At 42.2% G+C, this 11,667-nt stretch overlaps 1 protein-coding gene across 1 annotated transcript; it reads right to left on the bottom strand.

Annotated features, from left to right (window-relative positions):
- Positions 1-793: 793 nt before the first annotated feature.
- LOC101846371 (probable protein arginine N-methyltransferase 6.1) lies at positions 794-10,071 on the bottom strand. The gene is made up of 4 exons (XM_005104010.3): positions 9,974-10,071; positions 5,828-6,071; positions 3,241-4,415; positions 794-1,065 (listed from the first exon to the last, which is right to left on the bottom strand). The coding sequence occupies exons 2-4, from the start codon at positions 6,024-6,026 to the stop codon at positions 949-951; spliced, it is 1,491 nt and encodes a 496-aa protein (XP_005104067.1). The 5' UTR covers positions 6,027-6,071; positions 9,974-10,071; the 3' UTR covers positions 794-948.
- Positions 10,072-11,667: the final 1,596 nt, after the last annotated feature.

The raw sequence follows: 11,667 nt of genomic DNA, 5'->3' as shown, positions 1-11,667 counted from the left end.
TGGGGGGGGGGGGGGGGGCTCTCGTGGCCTAGAGGTTAAGGTGTTGGCCTCTCATTCAAAGGTCCCGGGTTCGAATCTGGGTAGACACCAAAGAATTTTCTTCTCTAAAATTGTCTCCTTTCACCTCCTTTCCAGCTCTCTAATTATCTTTAGCAATGTTCTGTCGCCTGCTTTTGTCTCCTCTTTCTGCCCCCACCTCCTCATCTCTTTTACCCCCTCTTTGGGCTCCTGACTCTTTCTACAACCTTTCTACTGCTACTCCTTTGCTCCTTCTTACTGCTGTCTTTCAGCCATACCCCTTATCTTCTGGTAGGAAAGATCTACACGAAGTCTTCTCGGACAAGGGTGAAAAATCTTGGGAGGGCACATGTGCAAGTTGCGCACGTTAAAGATCCCTTGGTGGTCTAAAATCGATAAAAGAGTAGGCTTTGGCCGCCCTCTGGGCAAAATTCAAAATTTCCTGCCAACAGAAAAAGATTAATGTGTTCTATGCGCTCATATGATCTTATCATAATTAGTTGTGAGCGCCGTAAAACACTTATTATTTTTTTTTTTTTAAAAATAATTTTTTGTAGTTTGTTTTAGTAAACATTTATGGCAATTGAAACACAATTAGGTCATATAAGTGCCAAATGTTAGAGGTGTTAATGTTACAAGACAGTAACAAACACACAAAAGAAAGAGAGATGAGGAAGATAGATGTTTGATAGGAAAAAAGGAGAAAACTACACCAGAGCACCCGCCAACCAACCAAACAAAAATGTATTATAATGATCCAAACAAACAAGATTACTTCAAGAAGGTGTAAGTGTAAATCATTTATTCATCAATATTCAGAGAAAATGACACAGAGTCTTCTTCTCAGAAATACCATCACGCGCAAGAAGCTCAAACAAACATTTTTGGCAACAATTTGACAGCCACAACAACAACAAATCCATCCATTCATCATATTTCATCTTTGAGTGACGTATCACCCCCGTCTGTCGACACACCCGATGCGTTCCCGTCCACCTGCCAACCTCCACTCTCTATCTCCGCGTCAAGCTGTTTGGCGGCTTCCACCTGAAGACGAGAAAACCAAGGATTGAGAACAAAATGGTGAAAACTGAAATGGTACAGGTTTAACACCCCTATCAACACTATTATCATCATCATCAATGCCTTTCACCCCTGGCAGGGTATAGGCCACATACAAGCTCCTTCCATTTATCTCTGTCCTGAGCCATCCTTCCAAGCTCGTACCAAGTGAGCTTCATTTCTCTTATGTCCCTTTCCACGCATCTCCTCCATGTTTCCCGTGGCCTACCCCTGCCTCGTGCTCCTTGTGGGTTCCACTGTCTTATCAACACTATTAGCATTAGGTTATTTAAGAGGCCGGACCTCCAAGTTTAACGTCCACTGAAAGGACTGAGCCAAATGAGAAATTAGTGTAAAATGCCTTTCACATGAACATAACGTCGAACCGAGCTGAGTCTTGTCTTACGAGTCTAGAAGCCTTACCACTACACTATCAACGCCAGAAGTGAGAACATCACGAGCCAATGTTGAAAAAAAAAAGAGGAAAAGATTAACCAGTAACACAGAAAATCAAAATTGTCCCCGGCAGTCATCCACTGCTGAGGAGAAAAATGATTGCCTTAGAAAACGGGTGGACATCTTGAACTTGTACATTGTCAGTATAATTACAATCTTTTTTTTTAAAGCTAGGAGGAAAAGATGGATCATTAGAGCAGCTCTGACTCTGCTTGAAGCACTTCCAAACATAGATCTATGTCATGTTTTTGTTTTTGTAAAGTGTTTTACGGCGCTCGCAACTGCATAGGTCATATGAGCACGCGGGATACATTAAATATTTTCAGTTGGTAGGAAATTTTGAATTTTGCCCGGGTGGCGGCCGAAGCCTACTCTTATCGATTTTAGACCACCAAGGGATCTTTAACGTGCGCAACTTGCACACGGGCCCTCCGAGATTTTTCGCCCTTGTCCGAGAAGGCTAGGTGTAGATCTTTCCTACCAGAAGATCAGGGGTGTGGCAGAAAGACAGCAGTAAGAAGGAGCCAAGGAGTAGCAGTAGATAGGCTGCAGAAAGAGTCAGGAGCCCAGACGAGGAGGCAAAGGAGGTGAAGGGGTGGGGGCAGAAAGTGGAAATGAAAGCAGACAACAGAACATTGCTAGAGAGCAGGAAAGAAGGTGAAAGGAGACAATTTTAGAGAAGAAAATTTTTCGGTCGCTACCCGAATTCGAACCCGGGACCTTTGAATGAGAGGCCAACACCTTAACCTCTAGGCCACGAGAGCCCCCAGATCTATGTTATTAAAACCTACTAAACAGAGGTGTTCTTATAGCTATGCCCTCGTCGACTCAATTCTGATAATTTATTTTCTAGAAGGTGGGCTTTCAATCATACCCGTCACAGGGCCAACATGGGCTTAGACAAGAGACAGAAATATATACAACACCCAAGTAGAAAGACCAAGACATTCAATAAGAATTTCTCCCAACTCAGAAATTGAACTTGGGTCTCCTGCATGCAGCAGGGAAGCACCAAACTACTACATCACAGATGCCAGTATACCCCCCAAAATACATATAACTCCACTTTCATTGAAAAGAATTCTCAACTATACTCAATACGAGAAAAGAAGAACTACTTTGAACCCAATACATACATATTACATAACTACCCTTTCAATGAAAAAAATTCTCAGTCATACTCAATAAAAATAAAAGGGGAAAATTACTTTGATCCCAATACCTACATGTATCGTCTTTCTTTGTGCCCTCCTGATCTGAAAATTATGGGCATGGATTTCACTCAAAGTGAATTCTGTAGAAACCTTTTGTCTCCACTTTCTGCCTCCACCCCAAACCCACTTTGCTCCCTCCTTTGGCCCCTGATTCTTTCTGCAGCCTTTCTACTGCTATTCCTTGGCTTCTTACTGCTATTCCTTGGCTTCTTACTGTTCATTCAGCCACACCCCTGATCTTAGGGTAGAGAAGCCTTTATGGAGAAGGGTAAAAAATCTCGGAGGTCCTGTGCGCAAGCTGCGCAGTTTAAGATCCCTTGGTGGTCCTTAAATTGATAAGAGTAGGCTTCGGCCACCACTCGGGCAAAATTCAAAATGAATTCCTACCAAACTGTGTTCTGCCTGCTCATATGATCTTATGCAGTTGCTAAGGTAATAAAACACTAACAAAGAAAACCAAAACATCCCAGTACATTGGCAGACAACTGACCTCTGCCTCCAGCTCCACCATCTGAGCCTCGTCCTCCAGCTGGTCATGCTCTTCGTCGTATCGCTCCACCAGGGCCGCGATCAGACGGCAGCGGTCAGAGCCACACTGGCAAGGCACGGGGTGGTCAGTTGATGCATCAGACTCCTCACCACTTATGTCCTCATCGAGGGAATCGCAATCATCGTCATCGTCATTCATGCCATCATCTAAGACATCCTGATCTGTCAGTTCGAGGGTGATTTTATAGTGTCTCTTGTTGGCTAAATCTTGCACCATTTTGATGACACAGAACATATCAATATTCCGTTCTACTCGACAAGTCTGAGGGAGAAAGATGACCGTCTGCTTCCAGTGGGTGGGGGGGTCGTTTGGCCCGGTACCAAGAATTATTGCCGGACATTGGCCACCTGAGACAGACGGCTGACTACGTTTGCTTTGAGCGTCTTCAGAACCAGCTGTTTTTAATCTAGCACCGGCATCGCCTTTCTCGTTCATTGCGTCGCCCTCTCCTCCCACACAACCTCCCCTCGAGCATTCACCACTATCGTTCACAGACTTTTGTGGTGAACGGGAATTGGACCCACTGATGGAAACATTCTCCGAACTAAAGAAAACTGAAAACCAGGCTGCAAAACCGTGAACCATCGACTCTTGGTTGATTGTGAACTTCAAACACTTGGAGACACGCCTCACTTCCTCCAGTGTGACAGTCTTCAGATCAAAGCTGACAACTTCCTGAGGTTCGGCCCGGACGATGCTGCCCGGCAGCGTCTTTATCAACGGCTCCGACACTTCCTTCATGTTCATTGCCGATGCCACGGGCGAGAAGTCGAAGCCATACACGTTGCTCCACTCCTCCGTCCGCTCCTGGAAGTGTTCGGTCATGTCTACAGGGGCCATGTAAAGCGTGGCACTTGAGGGGGCCATGATGCCGTCTGGCGACAGGAACTTGTCCCGGGCGCAGATCACAGAGTCCAGCATCGACTCGTGCAGCAGATAGAAGCCCATCCACTCGGAGATGATCACGTCAATTTTGACGCCGTCCGGCAAGCTAATGTCTTCTACAGCTCCGTGAATAACTTCAACAACACTCTCAAGGTCATTGTCTTTCACGACTTCCTCACAGATCAAGGCAACATCGCTGGCCTCAACGGCATAGACTTTCTTCGCTCCGGCTGAAAGAAAAATGTTAAAAAGTCCATCAAAATCAAAAGTCACTCAAATATTTATGCAAATTAACAAATAACTTACTGTACCAATCAATATTAAACTAGAAGAAAAAAAGAGCTATATATATATGGTTACCCCCCCCCCCCCCCCCGAATAATTATACTAAATCACAGCCTGCTCCCAAGCTTTCAGTCTTGATATCGACCAAACACCCATTTCAAAAGAAGGGTGAGCTGAGAATATCAGGGCAAAGTAAGTAGGCTTACCTTTCATTCCCCACTCAATTTTATCCTGTCTTTTATACAGTGATGATGATTCACAAGTTTATATGAGTTTCGCATCTGAAATACAGAGCAACTGTATTCCCAAACGAATACACTCCACGGTCAATGTGACTAACAGCAACAGAATAATGAAGTATGTATGGTCTCATAAAAAAGGTGCATAAAATCAGACATAAAGCAGCCAGGATACGAAACAAAAACATTTTAAATTTAGACTACCGATGCCAATATACACCAACACTTGTCTATAATTCAGCAAGCACGCAGCAAAGTCTGCAGGACACCAGAATCTTTTTGTGAATTTCAGGCTTTATAAAGGGATATAAACCAAGTTGGACGGTTGGGTCAAAGTCTTACATGAATTATGCCCTCTATGCCATGTCAACATGCACATTGAGTTCTGTCTCTGAGATCTTGATGTAGTGGGGTTTTACTTGACTGGTTTATAAAAATGCCTTTTCCTCTCTAGTTCAGCACTATTTTTCCCGTTTAGGTTTGAAATCCCAAACATTTGGCAGATTTTTGTTTTTGATATAGATTTTTTTTTCACAACAATGCTAGGATCAGCTGTTTTTTCTTGATTTTTGGCTGCCTTCGCTCCGCAATGGTCTACTACAAATTCACCCAGATCTAACTTTGCAAAGCGCTGGTCAACTGTTGCTCAGGGGGAAGAGGGGATGCACAGACACACACGTCAACAATACTGGATACACGCCTTAGCGTGGCCACATACTCCTTGCGAGCAACTGAAGTGTGCAGGCTGCGAAAACGTCTGTGACATATGCAATAAATATAATGCATCCTTGGTGCACACCTTAGCCCTTCGCTTATAAAGAGGTCATTGACCTACCCTCATACTGGATCGCATCCACTCTGAACTCTCTCCCTTCCTCTCTCTCAGCAGGACTACTTTATACTTCAAATTTCAATATTTTTTCATTGTGTATTATTTGTTTATGCTGCAGGAGTTTTTTTTAATAAAAAGGAAAAAGTAAAAAATTTGTACCTGACGAAGATGTGTTTGCTATGTGAATGCAAGAATGCACTTTTGCTTGTGTGTGTGTTTAGTGTGGTGTGAGTGTGTATGTATGTTTGCATTGCTAATACTATCAAAGAGCGAGCCAGTGACTTACCAGCGGCAGCAAAAAGGGAAAGAATCCCCGTGCCAGCCCCGACATCCATTACCACCTTGTCTTTGATGACATCACGGTTTGTCTCCAGGAACTTCCTGTACGCCAGCGTCCTCGGCCTGTCCTTGAGCATCAGCTGGTGCACACTCAGGTCGCAGTAGCTCTGGAAGTAGCTCTGAGCTGTCTCTTGATTCCTCGCCATGACGATGGACTGGTCAGACCTCTATTCGCCTGATACTTTCATGAACTGCAGAAGACAGAAGAATTGGATTTGCTATATTGTTCAAGAGAAAGTATCAACACTAATATATATACACCTGTCCCCGTAGAATTATGCAAATTTAGAAGGCCAAGTTATGCAAAAAAAAAGCTAAATCATGCAAAAATTATGCAAGTTACCGTAACACCATTCGCGACATGTTTTGCACTTTTTCAACACGAAGTTTCATGATTTTCATGTTTTATATACAGAAAAATTGAAAACAGAACATATCAGTATCAGTAATTTGTTGTGTATTTGGAAAAGAAAACAATACACATCAGTAACAACAACAACAGTAAAAACCAACCAAAAATAATCATCTCTGTAACTTTCAGCTGTAGATTTAGATTCTAGATCTATAGAGCAAAGAAAAATGTTTTTAAAAAAACTCCAAAAAAACCCCGACATCTGGACCTCTGATGCTGGCACTTTACTAAAACCAGCGACACCTGTCAAACATGAAACATCAGCAGACATGAGAACAACAACTTTTGAGGGATTGAAAAATTGAACATGCTCAAGGAACAAAATCACAACCCATAACCAAGATCTTCTAATAAGGGAAATAACCAACTTGTCACTTAAATGAGACTTATTACCGTGATCACATCCCTTTAGTCACATGGCGAGGCGTTTATTAATTGTTTTGTGGAAAAAAAGGAAAAAAAGGTGAAAAAACGCGGATAATCCAGAATTATGCAAATGTTGCAGAATTACGCGAAAAAACGCGGGACCGCACAATCGCATAATCCTACGGGGACAGATACATACTGAACGTCATTAAAAACGCAACACTTCGTTCGCAGAGTCTGAACAAGTTTATATCAAATGAATATATAGATTTAAAGAAGTGTTTTTTAGAGTTCTATAGTTTATTCAATTTTTAAAAAATGTGAACCATTTTGATCACACACACAAACTGATTTCAATACATTGTCTTTCTTCTGACAGAGTATCCCCTAAAGATAAAATTGCAGATAAACACAAATTGAAACAATAAAGATCTCTCATCCTTAGTATTGTATGGCCATCATTAACATTTGTAAGGCATGCTGACCAAATGAGCTACTTCTCGGAAACCAAGAATGGAGATATTGGCTGAAAATCAACACTGGGGTCAGATTTATACAGTGGAGTCCACTTATAACGAGTCCGTAAAAAACGAGAAGTCTGTTATAAAGACACTATTCTAAAACCCCGTTTTTTTCTCTTCTTTATCTTTGTAAATAAACTACTGTTATAGTCATAGCTGCCACTCAGGAATTTCAAAAAAGAAGGAAATTCATGCGAAGGTGGACACGCGCTCTCCGAAGGCCGGAGTAAAACCAGTGAGATCCAGAGGCAATATATACTGGAAAAATCTAGCCTATGGTTTTCGAAGGGAAAACTGTCATATTTATTAACCATAGGCAACTGAATTAAAATGTATTTGAAAAAAACAACAACAACAAAAAACAAACCAAAAAACAACAAAGGCACTATCACTAAGTAGACTACCAAGCATTTGAGTCAATTTGACACAGTTTGGACTTGGTGACTAAAAATCCAGTGTTTGTTGCAAGCTGGTGTCTTATAAAAAGATTTCTTTCACTTTAATAAACTTGTACATCGATGTAGAGCGCGCGCAGTATTGGATCAAGGAGGCAACACCTTTGCCGCTGTACTGAGCACTCCTGTACAATTGCGGTCCCGTTTGCACTTAACTTAGTAGTCCCTTTGTAGAGTGTAGATCTAACCTGAATTAAAATTATAGCCTAGGCTATCTAATCTAGATCTAGAATGTAGATATCTAAATATGTGTAAATCTAGATTATATCTAGAGATAGATTATCTAGATCTAGATCTAGATCCACTTCAACAGCCACAATAGCCTTCATAGATTCATGTAAACAAACGGGACCGCAATTGTACAGGAGTGCAGCGGGCCGCGATTTCTTTATCGCACCAAACGCAAAGTGCAGCAAGCGGAGCTCCTTTTATTTTTGCATTCTGCATCAATTTCTCTCGAATTTCTGCTGTTTCCAATGACAACTCGGCGCGCTAACGTTCCGATGCCAGATCGACACTTTGTTGCTCCACAATAAACAAAGTGAAACTAACGCTAGGCCTAGAAGAACGGAAGTAGAAAGTAGTGTTGGGCTTTAGCAAAGATAATAAATAACAAGATGGGCCACTCAGCCAAAAAAGTGTCCGCAGGAAGTATGTTCTTTGCTTCAGATGGCGCTGCAGTCTGTTTTGAAGCTCTCTTTCGTTTTTCCAGAAGAAGAATAGGAATAGCACCTCCTTGCGTGCGCAAATCGACTGCTGTTCATCAGCAGTTCGGGTTCGTTCAGTACGGAGTTTTAGTTTTTTAAAAATTTTTAATGACCTCTCGCCTTTCATTCTAAAGTCAAATTAAACGAAGAAAACAATCACCCTTTCCTCCGGAAGAGGTTTTCTGTCAGCTTAACCATTTTTAAAAAGCGTTCTTCCGAAATTCATTCAAAAACTTGCTAGTTTCACTTTAATTTTTTAAACTCAAGTAGGATAACTCCGTTCGCTAAAGGTGCGCTTTTGCGAAGAGGGCGCCACCGAATTTTGAGGACACTTTTTTAATTGGCTCAAAGAGAGAAGTGGCCCCTCTTGTTATGTAGACTCTTTGGCTTTAGTCGATATCGATATCGGGTACTCATCGATACTGGTTTTCTTAGTTGATACTCGATATCGCAGAGTCCCTTAGTCGATACTGATCAATGTAATGAGTGTAGTGTTTGCCGCCTAATCTGCGTGATATCATAGAGAAACGTGCTGTCTACGATCACCCGTCTTTTGTTTCTAAATAGGCTTAGTCATGTTGAGAAAGAAGAAGAGCACTGTTTGGACACATTTTAAAGAGCTTCCAGGAAACAAAGAGGCCAGGTGCCTTGTTTGTCACGACATATTAAAGCATCATGGGAACAGCACAAATCTCATGAAACATCTCCATGCCAAACATCCAAGCAAAAATGCTGCACTTGACAAGGAGAAGGGCGGTAGCAGCAGCGGCAGTTGCAGTGCAGGACCTGCAAAGCAGATGACGCTATCAGATTGGACCCGTTCAGAGCCCTACGCGCCTTCACACTTCAAGAAGACACTTTTCGACGACAAGGTAGTCAAAATGATTTGCATTAATAAAAACAACAAAAAACAAACAATTAAAAAAATAATAATAACAAAAAAAAGATCGCATCTTACAACTGGGTGCACAGGCAGTAGGGCCTGGTAAGCCGAATGACTGACACTGTGACCTTTCATCTATTAAAGCGCTTCAAGGAAACAATACGGTGAGCGCTATTTTTTAGCCTTTTGTGACGTCACAGTATCGATATCGAGTATCGATCGATACTGGGGACGCGGGTACCCGATACTACCCGATACTAGCTAATATTGATTAACGCCCAACACTAGTAGAAAGCTACGGGCGGACATGCGCAAGCTGCCTTTTCGTCTCTCTCCCGGTTCGGTGTTTTCCGTGTGTAAAAAAGTATCGCAATTTGCGACCGAGAGCGGTCCAGCGGAGGAAGGAGGAAAGTAGCGGGAGAAGCTAGATGAAGCGGAGTTTCCGCTATTTAGCGGGAAAGTGGCAGCTATGTATAGTGCAGTCAGACAAACACGCGGGTCGGTTATAGCGGAATATTCCTGCTGCTGTGCACAGCGTATAGGCCAATTATACATAAATGTAAAACCTCGCCAGTTGAGAAACTTGTTGGTGATCTAGTGAAACAAAGAATGGGAGAGCCCATGTGTGTCAACAATGAAGGCTGGAGCGACTGAGTAGGGAGGTTGTGGCATGCGCAGACAAGCAGAACACATCGCGTGATAGGCTAGCGTAAGCCTAGTTCAGATTATCAATGAATATCAAGGCCTACCATGCCTCTCACTTTTCCAATGCGGAGATGGAGAGGTTACAGCAATGTGATGGATGGAGCGAAAGTGTGACGTGCTCAAGCTGACGGAATGCACCACAGGGTGTGGTGGGGTGGGGGGAAACACAGCGGGCGAGTTAGCCCAGAGCCCTTTCTTTCTGATCGCAAACGCCGAGCTGTCAGTCAACATCGCTACATCTAGCCCTAGCGCTAGAGAAAGAAACCTGATTCGATTTTTGATCAAGTAAGACCTTGAGGTCATTTGAAACAAAATCATCATCAGGGGAAATAGAAAAAGGAAATAAACAGAACACCAAACTCATAGAGATATTAGGCCTACTTTATAGTTTCCCTTGAATCAATTGCTGGATCCCTTATAGCGAGAATCCTGCTATAACGGACATTTTTCTCCGGTCCCCTCCCTCTCGTTATAACGATATTCCACTGTAGAATTTGAATGTATGCCATTTTTTTCAAGTCTGCCGTATCTTTAATTATTTCATACTTACAAATTGGACCAACTCCACCCATAAAGTTGATACATTAATTTCCATAAATAAGGCTAAAATCCGAGGAGCAACTCATTTTGTCAGCATGCCTCACATTTATACAGACCAAAACACTTCTTCACACACAGATTTTATAATAACATTTCAATGTTTTGTTGAGAAATTCTGCCGAACTTTTAGAACAGCACGATCTCCCAATAGCTGCAGATTCGCAAAATGGTACACACTTTGCGGTTCAGTTCATCCCATACATGCGTTGTTGGAGACATGACGGGAACTTACACTGGCCAGTCCATGACATTCTTGTTATGATCTTCCAGAAACTGTGTTGTTTGTTAAATGGGAAGTGTAATGGAATGAGTGTGTATGCAAGAGATTCAGATTTTTTCTTTGTGCTATTTCACACAGTGAAGACGGTGCTGTTGTCGGGGCTTCATTAATTGCAGTCCTAAATAAGGCGTTCTTGACTGGCTTTATAAAAGTCCTGAACTTACTAAGAAACATTTTCACGCACTCCATGCATGCCTTGAAATGTTACTTTGAGGAACGAAACGATTTTGCAGATGCGACAGCAAAACCTTCCTCTCTTGAACAGGGCTGGTCACTCGATATGGTCCTATTCTTTGCCTATCCCTGACATTTCAAGTGTGCTAAAATCTTTAAGTTGAGAACAATACAAGAACTACATTTTAGCCGTGTTGAGTGTTGCTGCTTCTCAGGCAGATTTTCCACCATGAACCAGGTGGAAGCGAAAGTTGTGATCAGCTTCGCTAAGTTGAGGACTCTTGTAATGAAAGAATTTAAGTTTTCATTTCTCATTCGACCACAAAACAAAAACAAACAAAAACTACCATGCTGAGTAAAAATAACGGTGCACATTTTTGCGAGACCTATAGAGGCCAACTTACAAAGGGAAAAAGCACGGGAAATTTTCTACATGAAAATCTCTGGATTTTTATGTCTACTAGATTATGCACTCAAGCACGCTTCGGCATTAAGCACGTTGAAGCTTTCTCCCGATGACCGTGCTTAAAGCCGGCATGGACTGTACACACTGCCGTCACTCAGTTTGACCCCTGAAACAGTGCATCTGTGTGCGGAAGTGAAATAAAAATTTACCCAATGCTCCTCTCTTATGTTATTGTTTTGCATTTATGTGTTTTTGAAAACTATTAAATGGGCCCCCTA

Source organism: Aplysia californica, unplaced genomic scaffold, assembly GCF_000002075.1.
Source record: "Aplysia californica isolate F4 #8 unplaced genomic scaffold, AplCal3.0 scaffold00401, whole genome shotgun sequence".
Classification (NCBI taxonomy): domain Eukaryota; kingdom Metazoa; phylum Mollusca; class Gastropoda; order Aplysiida; family Aplysiidae; genus Aplysia; species Aplysia californica.
This window is presented reverse-complemented; position numbering and strand designations above follow the sequence as displayed.